The 19872-nt window shown below is 43.1% G+C and overlaps 1 protein-coding gene across 1 annotated transcript in view; it reads right to left on the bottom strand.

Moving 5' to 3' along the window:
- SNX29 (sorting nexin 29) overlaps positions 1–19872 on the bottom strand; it is a 463865-nt gene that overhangs the window by 129905 nt on the left and 314088 nt on the right. Inside the window, 1 exon segment of the mRNA XM_030211952.1 lies at positions 4799–4854. Coding sequence (XP_030067812.1) covers positions 4799–4854 — 56 coding nt within the window.

Below are 19872 nucleotides of genomic sequence, written 5' to 3'. Positions count from 1 at the left end.
AACTTATTAAGGGTCTTCTTAAGCCAACTTTTGGAAAAGGAACTAATTTGGATTTGCTTTGACAACAGGTGTGAAGATTTGAGGCTTATTTGAATTACTTTATGACTATTTCTATAATTGTTCGTTCATGTTGAACATGTAGAGCATCTTGTGTAGATCAGTGAAATAAACTCCAATTTCAATGCATTCTGAATTAGGAGTGTGAAAATTTTGCAAGGTGTGAAAACTTTGGCAAGACTATATATACCCTTCTAGAACACATATGAAGAAAATGCCAATGCAGCCAAAGCTCATAGTCAACAAATTTCATTGATTCAACAAAAGATGCCATAATATACATAGAAAGGAAAAATAATAGAAAACAAAGCTCCTCTACTAGTGTTATTTACTTTATCCACAATAATATATAACTTTCTGAGAATTTTGTAAAGATAACATTATAATTAGAAGGTTTTGTTGTCTAAATTTTAAATAAGCACTACTATAACAGTCCATGTATACAAAATAACAATGTTTTTAGTGCTACAGGAAGTATGAATTAACAAAACAGGTTCTTATATCAACAGTATAAATTTTAATAATTCAAAACAGAATATGTAATGTGACTCGGGAAAATCTGAAATAAAGTGGGACAAATTGTAATATTAACATTATGGAATTCACTAGACCCTGGTTAGCCTTTTCAAGTCTCAGCATTGTTATTATTTATTTTTACAGTGTAAGAATCACAGCTTGCCTCAGAATTAGTTGTGTTACATGGACCATACACTTTTTCTTATTAATTAAACTAAAGGTCATATTTAAAAACAAAATTTCTCTGCATTATGGATAAAGCAAACTGCTTTTCAAGCAAAGAAAAAGGAAAAAGAAAACTGCCCAATTAGTGTCAAGATAGCTTTTTCATCAATTTGTTAGCTCAATAAAATTAACCTCTGTTTCCTGCATTAGGAGATCAGGAGTCTAAAGAGTTAAAACACCGCAAGTCCCAGATACTGCAGGAAAGTGAAAATCAGATGCAGAGAAGTATGTATGATTATTCATACTGCCCAACAAGACAGTTATATAGTCTGAACAGTCACCTGGGATGAATTATGAGAAATGACTGGATTCAGAACTCATTGGCACTCACATGCACTATCTCTCTAATGAAAGATTAAAATTATATCTGAGTTAAGAGAGAGAGAGAAAGAGCGAGCAGAAGATGTGCTGGCTTCTAGGAAACCAAAGAGTTTGCTTCAGTTAAAGAAGAGAACACTGCTGACTGCTCAAGTTTCCTGTGAAGCTAAAATACTCTTCCTATCTGAGTTTTGTTTCAGTGTTTTCTGAACTTGGAAAATAACAATAGCACTACAGAGAAGCAGTACAACATGTCAGTACCACATGCGTGGGATAAACATAAAGGAATCCTGTGCAGAAGGAAGGGATCCTCAGGAGCTTAGCCTAGAATGGGTGGCAGAGCTGGTGGTTGGGCGGTGGGGATAGTGCTGGGCAGACTTATACAGTCTGTGCCAGAGCTGGTGGTGGGAGGCGGGACTGGTAGTTGGGAGGCGGGGATAGTGCTGGGCAGACTTATAGGGTCTGTGCCAGAGCTGGTAGTTGGGAGGCGGGGTTGGTTGTTGGGAGGCGGGGATAGGGCTGGCCAGACTTATACGGTCTGTGCACTGAAGAGGACAGTACAAATAAAAAAAGTAGCACATATGAATTTATCTTCTTGGGCAGATTGGATGGACCGTGCAGGTCTTTTTCTGCCGTCATCTACTATGTTTACTATGTTTAAGAAGACCACAAGTTAGCTGCTAGAGGACTTTAATAATTTGAACTTTCAGTTCCACTTCTTTTGCCTCAGACAGGAGGCTAGAATTATTTATAGGGCCAGAGTCTTAAATTGGTGTTGTAACATTAATAAAGCGTAATAAAAAGCTATTACACAAAGTTCAATATGAAGCCCATCTCTAGCATTGTTTCCTTACCTTCTAGTCACCCTTGTACAGTAACATTTCTTGTGCATAGCAAACAATACTTTTTAAACCACTCAGCTATAATTCTAGACATTGGTGTTTTTTTACATTTTAGAAGTGTTTCCAATTATGCACACCTTGGATTTTATGTAGATTAAAAGTAAATGACAACTTTTTTAACTTTATTGTTTTGTTTTTCTTCCAATAAGTACATCCTTTCCATGTTGTCTTCTCGAACCGGTATTTGAATTTCTGCTTATTACTCTACAGAACTGTTAGTTATGGAAGGAAGAAACTGTGAAATATAATTCTAAAAAGGTTTCAGTCAACAGCTGGGAGCATAATTGTATTTCACTGCATTTCTGTTTAGTACAAGATGACAATTTTAAATTTAAGATCCTCTGCTAAATGTAGTTATAAAATAAAATGTATTCCAAAATCTGATACCTGCAGTATATTGATTAAAGACATTCCATTTAAGTTTAAAAAAAAAAGACAATCTCTCTCAGGGAATTCTATCCTAGAAAACAATATGAGCTCTATCACCAAATATTTACCTGCAGTTTGGCAAAAATAATATTTTAATTAATGCTATCTTACAGGTTATATTTCAATACAAAACTACATATTAGGTTCTATGTTTCAACAGTTTTTATTTGACGACAAAGCAGAAGATACAAATTCACCTTAGCACATTAATAGCACTTAGGACAAAAACACAGCAGATACCCAGCTTAGTTTATAGTCAGACACAATGTTAAAGCTTAGATGAGGGCATGGTCTAGTGGTTAGAATAATGGGCTGGGATTCAGGAGACTAGCATTTAAGTTCTGCTTTTTCTGTTGATGTTAGATGTGACCTTGGGCAAAGTCACTTTACCTTCTGCTACCTCAGGTTTAAGATTGATTGTATTAGTTTTACTGTACACTGTGAAGAGCATTATTTATAATCTGCAGTATAGACGAACAACTATAAATAAAAAAAATATTCTCCAAGAAAGGGACTCATTACACTTACATAGTGCTATGATTTAGGTATCATACAAAACAATAAAAAGTCACTGACACTGGATGTGTGAAACAAGGCACACACCATATTAAAATTCAGTGAGGCAGATATTCAAAACAATTTAACCGGGCAGGAAAGGCTCCTGCCCAGTTAAATTGCAAGGGCTGGCTCTGCCACTGATACTCAGAAACACAAACTTAGGGGTCTTTTTATTAAGATGAACTAATAAATGGGCTTAGTGCATCCTTATGCAGGCCTTTCCCATGCACTAAGCCCATTACCCAATTTGTTTAGGGCAAAGAGTGAGTACAGAAGACATTTGACACATAGAGCCTCTTTTACTCAGCTGCGGCAAAAGGAGGCCTGCATTTGGCATTGGCGCGCATTTTTCACATGCGCCAAAGCCCCCTTTTACCGCAATGGGTGAAAGGGAGTCTTTCTTTCCTGCAGAAAATGGCCATGCGGCAAGTAAAGCACTTGCCACTCGGTCATTTGGGGGGGGGGCCTTACTGCCACCCATTAAGATGGCAGTAAGGGCTCCCACACTAACCCAGTGGTAACCGTGCAGCACACAGCACTGCCCAATCACCTACATAAATATATTTTTGTAGTGCCGGATATGAGGGCGCGCTAGGGGTGGAAAGTACCATTGGGCTGCTGCAGAAGCCCAGCAGTACTTTCTGTTTAGCAAGCAGTAAGCCCGCATTGGGCTTACCACCGCTTAAAGGGGCCCTTAATGCCTGCAGTTTCCATGAACTAACTGCCTAACACAGAGATAAAATGGGACCACTTACCACCTCCTAAATAGGAGGCCTTACGTAGCATGTACTAATCCAAACACATGATCTGCAATAAAAAAAATACTGGGAACACTCCATCTTGATACATTAGTTTTGGGCTTACTGCACCTTAAAAGCCTGCGTTATAGCATGTTAAGCCCAAAACTTAACACACTTGGTAAAAGGGCCCTTAACTGGACGGTGCTGCTGAATACCAGCTGTGATCACCACGGCTTTATCTGGTAAGTGCCAGAGCAATCCAGTGGTGCAGTCAGGCACCAGCAAAAACCCTACCCCATTAATGACAATTTTCAGTTTGCAATCTGGGTAAATGCCCGGATAAAGTCAGAACAGCAAAAACATTATCCACTTAGTTATCCAGGCACTGGTCTGAACATTGGCAGCACCCAGAAAACTGCCAGCAGCTATACATGATCCAAATATTCAATTTAGGTGTCCAAATTAGGCCCAGTATTGAACATCCATGTCTAATTCAGCAGTGGCTGTCAGCGGCTTTAAAACTGCTGACTGCAATGGCTGAATCTCCGGGGGCATGTTTAATGGGAACTTCCAGTTCAAAATCTCACTCAAATTTCATTCCATTTAATGAGAGTGATCAATAATGGTATTAAATATTAACAATGTAATTGTGGACTTTAGCAGTAATTATCATTTAATAGATTTTCTTTATAAAATATTTTCTTGTATGGTATGATAATACTCCTTTTCTGTACAAGTGTATCTTGTAAAATTCATTAAAATTACAAAAAAAAAAAAAAAAAATATTAACAATGTTTTATTCCTTATTCAATGAGCATTTACAAACGCAGTTTACAACTTTACCAGATCTGCTAACAAGTCCTGTTCTCAGCCTTGTAGTAAAAGAATTACACAGAGTCAAAAAGCAACCCGACATTCCTAAATCTCTTAGCATATAAATCACTCCATAGCCACAGATTATTGGAATAAAATAAAATGAGTCCCACCTTCATACCTGAGCAGCACACACTCAATATAATACAAAAAAATGTTTTGAGTCTACTGTAAACTTACATTTCAAAATCTGACAAACTCTGGTCTTCAGATGTCTGACTCAAATCTCCTGGGACCTGCCAAAAGATGATCATCTATCATTTTTTATGATTCATTAGATAATTGAGATGAAGTTCATAAGTAAAATGGCTAAGAGTTTAGATTTTAGCAAACACCTCAGAGGCTGTTTTTGTAGAACAAAAGGTAACAAAGAAAAAAAAAAAAAGATTGTCAAATCATAGCAGCAAGCCTACAGTGAGAAATCTCAATTAACTTCAACCAAAAAGCTTTTGATCTTATTTCAGATAATCACAAGCATGCAAAAGTATGTAATTTTCAGGAAATAAAAAAGTAATAACCTCAGAAAAGTTATTAGACTTTTAGAGGGAATGGCAATCTACAATTCATACAGGCAGCTGTCTCACTAGACTTGATAGCTGTCTAAAATTATTATAAAGGTTGATTGTAATAAATGGGTAGTGCAAGGGCTGGGTTCTGGATTAAGTATGGGAACATGCATACTCATCTGCCCATTACTGGTTAAGTGGTCTAAACATTTATATCTGTGCAACCTGGATAGGTCAATTGGTCATTATTTGCCATTATCTAATATGTTACTGCATTTTAGATTAAATAAAGACAAAGGGAGGGTAATTTCATAACAGATCACATAACTTGTGTGGCAGGTTCAGTTACACCAATTTTCCAACAGAAACTAAAGGTATAATTTACCTTTCAAATTTTGCACAATTTTAATCTTCTTATATTTTGTCTAGCAATAATAACAACTGATGTGTTTTGGTAAACAAATGCGCATACATATCTGAAGGGGAAATATAGCGAAGATACTTACCTGTAGCAGGTATTCTCCGAGGACAGCAGGCTGATTGTTCTCACATGTGGGTCGATGTCGGCCCAGGAATCGGCATTTTACAAGCAAATATAAAAAAAAAGTTTTGCCAGAGTCTTCTGGTGTGCGCACCGCGCATGCGCGGACCGATTTCCCGCCCGTTGCATGAGCGCGTTCCCTCGGTTAAATCAAAAAGCATAAAAAGAAGCAAATAACAACTCCAAAGGGGAGGTGGGCAGGTTTGGGAGAACAATCAGACTGCTGTCCTCGGAGAATACCTGCTACAGGTAAGTATCTTCACTTTCTCCGAGGACAAGCAGGCTGCTTGTACTCACATGTGGGTAACCCTAGCAACAAGGCTCACTCAAAACAATGAACACTGGTCAATTGGGCCTCGCAGTGGCGAGGACATAACTTAGATTGACCTGAAACCATAAACAATTAACTGAGAGTGCAGCCTGGAACAGAACAAAAATGGGTCTAGGGGGGTGGAGTTGGATTCTAAACACCGAACAGATTCTGCAGCACTGACTGCCCAAACCGACTGTCGCGTTGGTATCCTGATGGAGGCAGTAGTGAGATGTGAATGCGTGGACTGATGACCATGTTGCAGCCTTGCAAATCTCTTCAATGGAGGTTGACTTTAAGTGAGCCACTGACGCAGCCATGGCTCTAGCATTATGAGCCGTGACATGGCCCTCTAGGGTCAGCCCAGCTTGGGCATAAGTGAAGGAAATGCAATCTGCTAGCCAATTTGAGATTGTGTGTTTTCCGATGGTGACTTCCCTCCTGTTGGGATCGAAAGAAACAAACAACTGGGCGGACTGTCTGAAGGGCTTTGTCTGCTCCACATAAAAGGCCAATGCTCTCTTGCAGTCCAAGGTATGCAAACTGCTTTCGCCAGGGTGGGTATGAGGATGGGGAAAGAATGCTGGCAAGACAATTGACTGGTTCAAATGGAACTCCGACACCACCTTTGGCAGGAACTTAGGGTGTGTACGGAGGACTACTCTGTTGTGATGAAATTTGATATAAGGTGCTTGTACTACCAAGGCCTGAAGCTCACTGACCCTACGAGCTGAAGTAACAGCCACCAAGAAAATGACCTTCCAGGTCAAGTACTTCAGATGGCAAGTATTCAGTGGCTCAAAAGGAGCTTTTATCAGCTGAGTGAGAACGACGTAGAGATTCCATAACACTGGTGGAGGTTTGAAAGGGGGCTTTGACAAAAGCAAACCTCTCATGAAGCTAATAACTAGAGGCTGTCCAGAGATATGCTTACCCTCTACACAGCGATGATAAGCACCAATCGCACTAAGACGAACTCTTACGGAGTTGGTCTTGAGACCAGACTCTGACAAGTGTAGAAGGTATTCAAGCAGGGTCTGGGTAGGACAAGAAAGAGGATCTATGGCCTTGCTGTCACACCAGATGGCAAACTTCCTCCATTTGAAAGAGTAACACCTCTTCGTGGAATCTTTTCTGGAAGCAAGCAAGACTCGGGAGACACCCTCTGAAAGACCCAAGGAGGCGAATTCTTAGCTCTCAACATCCAGGCCATGAGAGCCAGAGACTGGAGGTTGGGATGTAGAAGCGACCCCTCGTTCTGAGTGATGAGGGTTGGAAAACACTCCAATCTCCACGGTTCTTCAGAGGACAACTCCAGAAGAAGAGGGAACCAAATCTGATATGGCCAGAAGGGTGCAATCAGGATCATTGTTCCACGGTCTTGCTTGAGTTTCAGTAAAGTCTTCCCTACTAGAGGTATGGGAAGAGTTTACAAAAGGCCTGCCCCCCAATGTAGGAGAAAGGCATCTGACGCTAGTCTGTCGTGGGCCTGAAGCCTGGAACAGAGCAGCTCAATAATAAGAAAATGTATAAGAACAAGCCTGTATTCACGAAGTATCTTTTTTTTTCACTACCCAGAAACTTTTCACATGGCTGCAGTATATGTTTAAAGGAGCTGCTGGCCCAATTTCAGAAGCCAGCTTCCCCTTTAAGTGGTCCAGAGGAAGGCAACAAAAATGGTATAGGGCTTGCAACAAAAGACATATGAGAAGAGACTGGAAGACCTGAATATGTATACCCTAGAGGAAAGAAGAGACAATGGAGATGTAATGGAGACATTTAAATATTTGAAAGGCATTAATATAAAAACAAATCTTTTCCAGAGAAGAGGAAACAGTAAAACTAGAGGACATGAATTGAGGTTATAGGGTAATAAGGCTTAGGAGTGACATCAGGAAATTTATTTTGCATGGAGAGGGTGGCTGATGCCTGGAATTCCCTCCCGAGAGAGATAGTAGAGACAAAAACAGTGATGGAAGGAGTGAGACAAACACAGAGATCTCTAATTAGAAAATGGATGGTATAAAAAAAAAAACTTAAATGGCTGCACGTATGTGGATGTGTCAAGTGGCGTTAGATGGTAACTCCAGCTGTGAAGAACTAAAGCAGACGGATTACATACTGATTTGCTTTTCCAATGGCATTTAGTTTTGGCAGGGTATTATGTCATCAAAGTAAACCTATACCTAATGAAGTTTGTTGTTTTTCCACAGCTATGTTTGAAAAAGCCTGGGTTGAAGACACACAGAAGAATCCCCTAAGGCAGTGATAGAGAAAAACAGTGCCCTGCTGGGATTTTTGTACTAGCACTATATTTCATGAATGAAGATAAATATTAAACTATAAAAAGTACTCATTTGATAACAGTTTTTTTCATTAGCTTGATACATTAAATAAAGTTGTGAAAAAATTGAAAGCTGCCTGATTTTGATATATATGAGTTCTCCTGTTTTGTAAGTGAAGGTTTTTTGACCTATGATTAAATACTTCCAAACAAATAGTTATATGCACAGAGGGTTGAGAAATTTTCACAGAGGTCTTTCTTCTCTACTTGATAAATTCTACTTGAACTTGTTTATTTTATTTAGCAATTTTTTGAGCACTAGAATTTACATGGTGTGTACCAGAGTACACTTAATTGATTTACTTTGACCACCATACTTCAGATTTTCAAGTTTTGGCTCATATTCTCCTTTAGATTTGGTTGAATAGTTCCTGCCCCATTCTGAATATGGCCCTTTGGGAGCAAGTCAGGAAGAGTCTCAAGATATCCAAGGCTCAATGTTTTTTTTTAAAAAGAAATAGTAGGCTTTGGTATGAGGGGATGGGGTTTATTGGGAGAGATCCCATTATTTTTGCACACTGAGCCCCAGAGCAGAGCTGAGTAACAGGGTTGGAGAGAGCCACTGTCCTACCAATGACTTGAAGTCCCCTATGGCTGGGGCCATAGGGGCCACTGACATGGAACTAAACAGCCTCCTTTAAATGTTTAGTCTCATAATGCAAAGACAGCAGATTTATTTCAATTTTTTGTGTGTTGCTACAGATGAGAGCATATGGAGTTCCTAGTTGTGACAACTTGAGAGGCTCATTTGTATCCACTGCAAAATGTTAGGAAAAAAAATCAGCCACTAGCCCACAAAGGTTTCTTTACTTATTATGTCAAGCCCTTTATGTTTACTACCAACTGTCTAGGTTTTAATGAAAATCTATATATGTAACACACTTACAAGAAGTAGTATCTGTCAGTAACTGATACAGTGCAAATGTGCAAACTACCATCCACAGAGCCAGCCCAACCATTAGGCTAGACCAGACAGTCACTTAGGGCAGCAGCTGCAGACAAGGCAAAAGAACAGGTTCTGGCAATCTCACAAACACAGAAAAAGAATAGTAGGTACTTTTATCAACAAGAAGGGTGGGCAGTTTTAAAATAGGCCACTTAATCAGATTATTTTGGGAAGAGTGGTGATGGGATGATCAGGATTGTTGGAGGGGGTGTCATGGAGCCTAAATTAATCGGAAGGGGCACAAAGCTGAAAGTTTGCCTAGGCTAAATAACCCCCTGTTTACTAAGCTGCGCTAGTGGCTGCTGTGTGAAATGCGGACAATTGCCGCATGGCTTAGCAAACAGAGGGGTAATACACTTAGACCGGCCTTAACCAAGCAAGCATACTCTTCCAAAGAATAGACAATGTTATTCAGGCACCCACCAAACATATTAAACAGACCTTGCACTATCCCTTCCCTTCCCTGGCACTAGCAAAACTCTCCTCTTCCTCCTCTACTCTCATGCTCCTACAGCTGCCTCTTCCAGCCAGTTTAGGTCAGTGGATCCCAAAGACAGATGATTCCTCGCAGAGGTTGGAGGAGATATACTGTAAGTACTAGCACAATAACAGCTAGAGAAAGGGGACAGCTGCACAGTTCTATCAGGCAGGGGGTGGGGGCAAGCGCTAAGGCCACTGCAAGTGCTCCGAGGAGCAATATAAAAATTACTATCAGATACCTGCAGGGAACAACCTACAATGTTTCACTGAACTCAACCATATCTCTTAGAGACTAATTTCGTTCCCTACTTCAGCATTACAATTTATAACCATTTTATTTCTGCAGCTAAAAATTGCTTCTGTATGCTCATAATAATCCTCTTTAATTTACTTCAGTCTTTATATCAAATGACTCACTATCCACTTAGATACATTTCTTTATTTATTTCATTTGTATCCCACATTATCCCAATAGATCAGGTTCAATGTGGCTAACAACGTACTGTAATTAACAGTACAAAAAGTAATGTGGGATATTATACATTTAGTAATAACAAAGTAAATGAGGATTGAGTATTACATTACGTAACATGGAAAAGAATGCTAAATGCAAAAAGGTAACAATTTATGTACATTAAATATCATCAAGCAAAATTTTCCATGCTTAAAATTAAATTTTAAAAGGGCATTAGCAGGATTGTTAAAATGGGAATTTGAAAACTGTTTAAATTTGTTTAAAACCATGCAGAATGCAACAAGGATATGCAAAGTTAAGAGGACTGGACTATGTCACTGAGGATAAGCAAAGCTCAGGAGAGAAACCTTGGAGTGATGGTGTCTGAGGATCTTAAGGTGACGAAAAAATGCAACAAGGCGGTGGCCACAGCCAGAAGGATGCTAGGCTGCATAGAGAGGGGTATAACCAGTAGAAGAAAGGAAGTATTGATGCCCCTGTATAAATCACTGATGGGGCCCCACTTTTGAGTATTGTGTTCAGCTTTGGAATCCATATCTTGCTAAGGATATAAAAAGACTTGAAGCGGTTCAGAGAAAAGTGATTAAAATGGTATGGGTTTTGCATCACAAGAAGTATGAGGAGAGATTTGAACAACTGAACATGTATACCCTGGAGGAAAGATGCACTCTGCTAATTTACCTCTTACCATCTAGCCCCCTCCTCCCCGAGCATTCGTAAGAAACCCCAACTTTTCCTCTATGTGCCGCCCTACCCCCCTTTTTTCTATCCTATCAATAATGGAGTTCTACCCCCTCTTCGCCGCTGTTTCCCTGTTTTCTGTTAACTATAGGATTGTAAGTCACCTAGATGGTTTTCCTTTTGACGGGATAGTAAATACTAATCAATTTGGAAACATGATATGATATAGATATTCAAATATTTGAAAGGTTTTAATCTACAAACAAACCTTTTCCAGAGACAGGAAGGTGGTAGAACTAGAGAACATGAATGGAACATGAATGGAACATGTATGGAACATGGCTGTCACTGCTCCAAATCAATCTCTTTTCTACTGGGAAGGCCAGGCCTCCCCACTAGCTCCTTCACCCCATTCCTTGGTGTTCAAGGGGGGGCGGTGGGGGCAGTCCACCTGGGTATCAGTGGGGGGGGGGGGGGCTCTGGCGCTGGCGGCGCTGCAGTCAGCAGCACTCATCTCCTGCAAGAAAAAGCAAGCAGCGTGGCAGGCAGTGCCTTGTGTCTGCCCAGCTTGTAAACGAACGAAGTAAATCTCCTCATCGTCGACTTGGCGGGCCTTCCCTCACTGAGGGCGGGACCCAGTGATGGAAGGCCCGACGAGTCGACGACGAGATTTACTTCGTTCGTTTACAAGCAGGGCACTGGGCAGACGTGAGTCGTGGCCGCGGGACAACTGTGAGGGAAGGGCCTGAAGGTGATGACAAGAAGAGAACGGTGTGGGGGGACCTTCTGAGAAGCGCCGTCGTCGGGGCTCTGAGGCAGCTGCTAGGCGCGCGCGCTGTGCGGATTGGCTCCCTTGGTTTCAGATGAGAGAGGGAAGGAGTTTCAGATGGGAGAGGGGGTTCAGTGGAGCTGAAACTGGGGGCTAAAAAGGGGGGGCAGGTGGGAGATGTGGGCTGGGGCTAGAACTAGGGGCAGGTGGGATAAGGGGCTGGAACTGGGGACTGAAAATAGGGGCAGAGAGAGAGAGAGGGGCCAGATCCTGGATGGATGGATGGATGGGGGGGGGGGGGAGGGCAGACCCTGGATGGATGGATAGGGGGGAGAGGGAGGGCAAATGGTGGATGGATGGGGGGGAGAGGGAGGGCAAATGATGATTGAAGCGGGGGAGAGGGAGGACAGACTGTGGATGGATGGATGGATTGGGGGGGAGAGGGAGGGCAAATGGTGGATTGAAGGGGCAGAGAGAAAGGGCAGACAGTGGATGGAAGGGATAGAAAGGGCAGACGGTGAATGGAAGGGGAAGAGAGGGCAGATGGTGGATTGAAGGGGCAGAGAGAAAGGGCAGACAGTGGAAGGAAGGGATAGAAAGGGCAGACATGAATGGAAGGAGGAGAGAGAGAGGTTACACAGGAGCAGATGATGGATGGAAAGGGCAGGGGCAGAGGGCAGATGTGCATGGAAGAGGCAGGGAGACAGGGCAGACATTGGATGGAGGGGACAGCAGAGAGGGCAGACACTGGATGGCAGAGAGAGACCGAAGACAGATGCTGAATAGAAGGAAGACAGTAAAAAGAAGATGAGGAAAGCAGAAGCCAGAGACAACAAACTGTAAACAAAATATATATTTTTACTTTTTTTTTTTGCTTTAGGATAAAGTAGTATTGTAGCTGTGTTAATAAATGTTTATAATAGAACATGTAAATAAGGTAATCTTTTATTGGACTAATTTTAATAAATTTTGACTAACTTTCGGAGAGCAAAACCCCCTTCTCAGGTCAGGATAGGACACTGCGAGACTGGGAGAATGGGCGTGCAAGTGGCAGATGAAGTTCAATGTTGACAAGTGCAAAGTGATGCATGTGGGTAAGAGGAACCCGAATTATAGCTACGTCTTGCAAGGTTCCGCGTTAGGAGTTACGGATCAAGAAAGGATCTGGGTGTCGTCGTCGATGATACGCTGAAACCTTCTGCTCAGTGTGCTGCTGCGGCTAGGAAAGCGAATAGAAGTTGGGTGTTATTAGGAAGGGTATGGAGTCCAGGTGTGCGGATGTTATAATGCCGTTTGTATCGCTCCATGGTGCGACCGCACCTGGAGTATTGTGTTCAGTACTGGTCTCCGTATCTCAAAAAAGATATAGTAGAATTGGAAAAGGTACAGCGAAGGGCGACGAAAATGATAGTGGGGATGGGACGACTTTCCTATGAAGAGAGGCTGAGAAGGCTAGGGCTTTTCAGCTTGGAGAAGAGACGGCTGAGGGGAGATATGATAGAAGTGTATAAAATAATGAGTGGAATGGATTGGGGTGGATGTGAAGCGACTGTTCACGCTATCCAAAAATACTAGGACTAGAGGGCATGAGTTGAAGCTACAGTGTGGTAAATTTAAAACGAATCGGAGAAAATTTTTCTTCACCCAACGTGTAATTAGACTCTGGAATTCGTTGCCGGAGAACGTGGTACGGGCGGTTAGCTTGACGGAGTTTAAAAAGGGGTTAGATAGATTCCTAAAGGACAAGTCCATAGACCGCTATTAAATGGACTTGGAAAAATTCCGCATTTTTAGGTATAACTTGTCTGGAATGTTTTTACGTTTGGGGAGCGTGCCAGGTGCCCTTGACCTGGATTGGCCACTGTCGGTGACAGGATGCTGGGCTAGATGGACCTTTGGTCTTTCCCAGTATGGCACTACTTATGTACTTATGTACTTATGTACTGTAACAGCACTATACTGTATTGACCTGAGGACGAAGGTTTTGGCCTCTGACAGCTAAATGTATTAGTCCAATAAAATGGTATTTTATTTTCTATATTGTTTTATTTCTATTTGTTAATTTGTAAAGTGGTGATTGGTATTTGTTAGTTTTTTTTCAAATTTACATCTGCTGTCTTTATATTTTGCACAGTACTAGGGGACATTTTCTGTTTCTGTGGTGTTGCATTGCATGCAGAGTTGGGCATCTTGGGGGCTCAGTTTAATTTTTGTCTAAATAGAAAGTTTATGATTACTTATTCTATAGCGGATTAGGGTGTATCTGTGTTTGTGAAAAAGACATGGCTTTCAGTTGGCATTGACTGTGCAGGATCGACGATCTGTACTATTCTGTCTGGTTTCGTTTTACAGTAGGTTGATGTTCTGGTGCTCACTGTAGTGTTTAAGATGCTTTCCTTTTCCTTGTGTGACTCGTAGAAATGACTGCTTATGGTATGGTAGAATTGCTCTATAGGTCCTGAGTGTTTTGTATTCTCGGTATGCCTAGTACTGGATTTTGGAGGGGGGTGTTAAAAAATGACCGGCCCCGGGTGTCAACTACCTTAGGTATGCCACTGGTTGTTGCATGGTTCAGTTCCTACAACAGTACTTTGTATGTTCATATACATTTTCCTAACAGTGTGGCGCCAGATTGTTTTGGTAAAAGTATACACACTGTTGATCCCCATATACACTTTTACTTGGGTAAATGGCTTTTGAAAATTCTTCTTCTTTAGCCTAAGAGGAATGTGTATAATATACAGATGATGCCCCAACCAAAAATAAGAAGCAGCTTACTGAACACATTTAAACTACCACATAAAACTGAAGTCAATTTCTCAAATATCCAGGTTTAGAGGTTAGAAAATATTTACTGCATCAACCATCATTTCATGAAATAAAAAATATATGCATATTTGAAATCAAAATGATTTGACTTCCAAAAGGCAAGAGAAATAGCAGTAGTTGTGAAATGACATTGATTACATCAAGCCTCCATCATGCCTTGCCAAAAGGAGACGAGTAAACTGCACTACTCTTTTCCCCCATGTTTATTACTATGCCCAAATTTCAACTAATGCTGTGTGCTGGCAAGGACAGTGTTGCATTTCATTCTCAGTTTTGGCTCCTGTTCTTTGGACTGCACAATTTTGGGAGGACTGAACCAGCACATCAAAACTTGTCTGTTCTCCAGCTGCTGATTTTTTTTTCAAAACAATCTTTTTGGGGACATTGCTACCATCCAGTTTTGCTGTTATCAAATTTACTACTACTACTTGACATTTCTAAAGTGCTACCAGGGTTACGCAGTGCTGTACAATTTAACATAGAAGGACAGTCCCTGCTCAAAGGAGCTTACAATCTAAAGGACAAATTTAACCCATACTGTGCATGTTAATTGACTGTGAGCTCATGTAGCATGGTGATATCAGCTAGTACTGGCACTGCTATGGTACGTCACCACAGATGCACCACCAAAGTGAGTTTATCAAAGGGCATGCCCATTGATGCCCCTCATTGTATGACTGGCATGCAACCTGGACATTTTAAGATTCAATTGCTGGATTTCCTTGCTGGGGTGCCTTATCTACTATAATAAAAAGCACCTCCAACGTTCTGAAGCTGACTCCGTGGCTTCAGTGAAGGGTTCGTAACGTTCGTAAGTCTGCCACGCCCTCGCATCAAAACGTGATGACTTAGCGGGCGGACCCTGCCCTGGCGTCAAAACGTTATGATATCGAGGGCAGGTAATCAGAAGGCAGCACTGAGGGAATGAACTCACCTCCAACATTCTGAAGCTGAATCCGTGGACGGCCATGGCTTTCAATAACGCCGCCATTTCGACAGAGCTAATCTGGGGACACAGTACAATCGCTGGGTGGCTGGAAGGGGGTGGCAGGGGACAGAGGAGAATCACAAGGGTAGCTGGAGGGGGCAGGGGACACAGGACAATCACTGGGTAGACTGGAGGGGGGGGCAGGGGAGAGATCAGAATCACTGTGTGGCTGAAGGTGAGCAGGGAGAGAGCAGAATCACTGGGTGGCTGGAGGGGGGGCAGGGAGAGAGCAAAATCGCTGGGTGGCTGGGAGGGGGGGGCAGGGGAGAGAGCAAATTGGCTGGGTGGCTGGAGGGAGGGCAGGGGAGACAGCAGAATTGATGCATGGCTCAAGGGGGGCAGGGGATACAGGAGAATCGCAGGGGGCTGGAGGGGGGGCAGGGGAGACAGCAGAATTGATGCATGGTTCAAGGGGGGCAGGGGATACGGGAGAATCGCAGGGTGGCTGTAGGGGGCAGGGGACACAGGGCAATTGCTGGGTGGCTGCAGGGGGGGCAGGGGACACAGGACAATCGCTGGGTGCTGAAGGGGGACCAGGGGAGAGCAAAATCGCTGGGTGGCTGGAGGGGGGGCAGGGGAGAGAGGAGAATCGCTGCATGGCTCGAGGGGGAGCAGGGGATACAGGAGAATCGCTGGGTGGCTCGAGGGGGGCAGGGGAGACGAGAATTGCTGGGTGGCTGCAGGGGGGGGGGGGCCAGGGGAGAGAGGAGAATCGCTGGGTGACTGGAGGGGGGTCAGGGGAGAGAGGACAATCACACATACTCTCTCTCTCTCACAGACACACTCGAACCCAGTCTCCTCTCTCTCTGTCACACACACACTCGCACGCTGCTGCCAACCACGCAGAGGCAGGGGGTCCTCAGACCTGAGAGGGGTCCTCAGACCTGAGAGGGGGGAGGGATACTGAGACCGTGGGGGGGGTTCTGAGACCACAGAGGGAGGGGGGAGGTATCTCTGTCTCACAACACACTCTCTCACAGTGTCTTTCTCTCTCTCACTCACACAGTCTCTCACATTATGTGTCACAACTGTATTACATTCACTCTCTATGTGTCACACAGTCACTCTCACACACTCTCCGGTCTCACAGACAGTCCTGTGTATCGCACATATACTCTCTCACATACAGTGTATCTGTGTGAAACACACTCTCTCTCAGTCACTGTCTCTCACATACGCACTCGCACACACTCTCATTCAAACACACTCGCACCCAGACTCCTCTCTCTCTGTCACACACACACACTCGCGCATTCACTCTCTCTCTCTCACACAGTCATCCTCACACACACACTCTCAAACATACACACTCCGAGGAAAACCTTGCTAGCGCCAGTTTCACCTTGTGTCAGAAACGGGCCTTATTTACTAGTTTAACATAAAACACAGAAATCAGAATTGACATGTTGAAGCTGGGATGTGCTCAGTTCTATAATACCTGCAGCACTGCATGTGAATTGCCACCGCATGCAGCAGGAAAAAACATTTTACAAACATGCACATTGAAAAAATGAATAGCACAAACCCAACATGTTCCATGTGGAGATGTGAACCACTGGTCAACAGCTAATATTATTTTTGTATTTCCAAGATATATGCAAACAGAACCACTCAGACAAATCAGATAGAACACTCAACTTTACTGCATATTGCAGTAGTTCCCAACTGTTTCAGTTTGTGGCACCCCTTTGTGTACAATCTTACCCCCCCCCCCCCCCCCCCCCCCCCCCAGCCACAGAGGTCTTCATCTTTTCTCTGCACAAATATAACAGTGCTAGGTGTCCCTATAACCAGCCCTTCCAAATGACACACTGATTACGATTATAAGAAATGACTACTCTACCTATGAAAGTTGTTCCGTTATTATACTTCCACTTTTCACATCTGTATGCTGCACAAGCCAGCATGTTTAAAAATATAAGTGTTATTAAATAAAAAATGCTACCAACAATAAATAATGACAACTTGAATGCAGCAGCTCATAGGTTTGCTTGCTTTGTTTAGAATGGGAAGGGACCTATTGGCTTCAACTTTTTGACTTCATCCCATCTCCAGTTTCATTCAACCTCCTTGGCAGTCGCCTTTGTAAGTCCCGAAGGCCGTCTGCTTTGTGTCCCCAGTGGCCGCAACAACAAAAAAAAGCAGACGTGGGGCCGCAGCAGCCTTCAGGCATGGGCTATTGACTCTGCTGGTCCTCTGCCCCCGCTGACAGTCAACTTCCAGTTCCGGAGGCAGAGGACCGGCAGAACCGACAGCACATGCTTGAAGGCTGCTGTAGCCCTGCGCTTGCTTTTTTCCTTCTGCTGATGTGGGTCTGCAGTAGTGGATTCAGGCAGGAGAGAGGTTGGGATTTGCCACGGCACCCCAGAGAGTTTGCTGTGGCGCACCAGGATACCATGACGCACAGTTTGGGAAAATACTGGCATACTGGATATAGGGCAGGTGAAGCATATAACGGCAATCAGGTACAGCTATCAATGATCAGATACACAGTCACAGCTAGCCTAAATCAAAGTCCTGCACAGCTTCAGATGCTAGAAACAGGGCAGCTGAAGAGAAAGGACACTTGTTGCTGAGGTCATGAAATCCTCTTTTGCATATGAGCAGGTGTCTCACCAAATAGCAAAAACACAGTAAATATTGTACTCTCTGTGGTTTAGAAGGCAATGGTGGCATGAGACAATGGAAAAGCATATATTATGAAAAAAAAACATGTTTGCTATTAGGTTGCTGCTAACAGCTGCATGAGCTCGGAGAAAGATGGATGAGTGCTTCCTAGTCCTATGTGTGATGATGCCTAGCTGTGAAAGCCCTGTTTTTCTGTGATAGCCTAAGAGCTTCCTAGGCCAGAGTAAAAATATGTAGCTTAAACAGATATTGTGATGGAACAGTGGGTATTTTAAGTCTGTAAACTGCCTTAATTATTTCCTGAAGTGTATTTTTTCCAGTGGCCAACAGGTGGTGCATGTTTTATGTTAAAGCAAATGCTCCCTCTTTAGTTTCACTCAGTGAAGAAGTGATCTACAGTACTGTGAGCAGTATACTTTTAAAACTTGTGTTATGGGCTCTGATTGGCTCAGGAGCTCAATTTCATTTGGATTGTACTGACTTTTGCCCCAGTCTTAGCCAGGGAGCAAAGAGAGACAGATCTCCTTGCAGAGGCTCGGTGAACAGTTATATACCCTGATCTTCCCAGGTACTTTTAGACAGTAAACAGATGTTTAGATAGTCTTACAATTGATCCATATTTCAGTTACCTGTTATTGTTTGTTTATTGCACTTTTTTTGTTCATTGTTCAATATTTTTAAGACAATAAACACTATTCAGTTTATTGCCTCTGCTGTCTGGACTGATAAAGAATCCCGGTGGTTTGTGTGTTGGGTCTGTGAGTGCTTTCTGGGAACTGTGGACCACTGGGAGTGTGGCCCAGGTAACCTAGAAATCACTGGAGATAATTTGAGAGTGGGAGACTCGCCCAATCAATGGGAGGAGGGTGCTAGTGTAGAGCACAAGTGGCAGGTGCAGGCAGACCTGAGCTGTGATGAGGACATACCCTCTAAGTAGCTGCAGGGTAACCCCAGGCGGGTGGCTAAGCGTTTCGTGACAGGCAGTAACCTAGTAATATATGCTAACTTTACCTAGGCCTAATCTTTCATGTATTGTTTCAGTTCACATCTCATGGGCACTGCTTTAATGTACTGGCAGAGAGCGTTGGAGCACCTGCACTGCCGAAGTATATAAGACAGTAATAACCCAAAATGGAAAAAAAAGAGCCACCACAGTGGAGCAACGCCCAATGTGCCTCTTTTAAGGTCCCAATCTGATCCCACACACACATATAACCCCCAATCAACCCCCTCCCCCCCCAAAGGCAGGTAGTAGACATGGTGGGAGCACCACAAAGCATACCAGGGCAAGTTCTCTGCTTACCACCCCCCCCTAACACTGGCCAATACTGACCTCCCCCTCCTCCATCCGCTGAATCCCCTGGACTTACTCAGCTGTCTCCCTTGGTAGTTTCAAGTTTAATATATTAGATATACCAGCCTTAGAAACATAGTAGGAAAACAAATACACCATAAGTATATGAAAAGAAGGGGAGGAGGATTGGTAAAGTGAGACAGAGGAGATGCTGCACAGATATACAAGGACTCAAGAGAGAATGGATGGAGGACATGGAGAGAGAACAAATGTCAAATGGACAGGAGACCCTGGAAAGAGCAGAAGATGGATGAAACTGGGAGGGGGGAGAAGGGATATGGGTTGGAGAAAGGATCAAACATTGGGCCTAGGAGCTGACAGGTGGTAGGCATGGGTTGAAGGTTGGGATGGAGGGGGCTGGAGGATGAGGACAGATACTGGGGGGGTGGGAGGTGAGAGAAGC

This window comes from Microcaecilia unicolor, chromosome 8 (genome assembly GCF_901765095.1).
Source record: "Microcaecilia unicolor chromosome 8, aMicUni1.1, whole genome shotgun sequence".
NCBI lineage: Eukaryota > Metazoa > Chordata > Amphibia > Gymnophiona > Siphonopidae > Microcaecilia > Microcaecilia unicolor.
The sequence above is the reverse complement of the archived record's forward strand: the minus strand, read 5'-3'. Positions and strand labels throughout refer to the sequence as shown.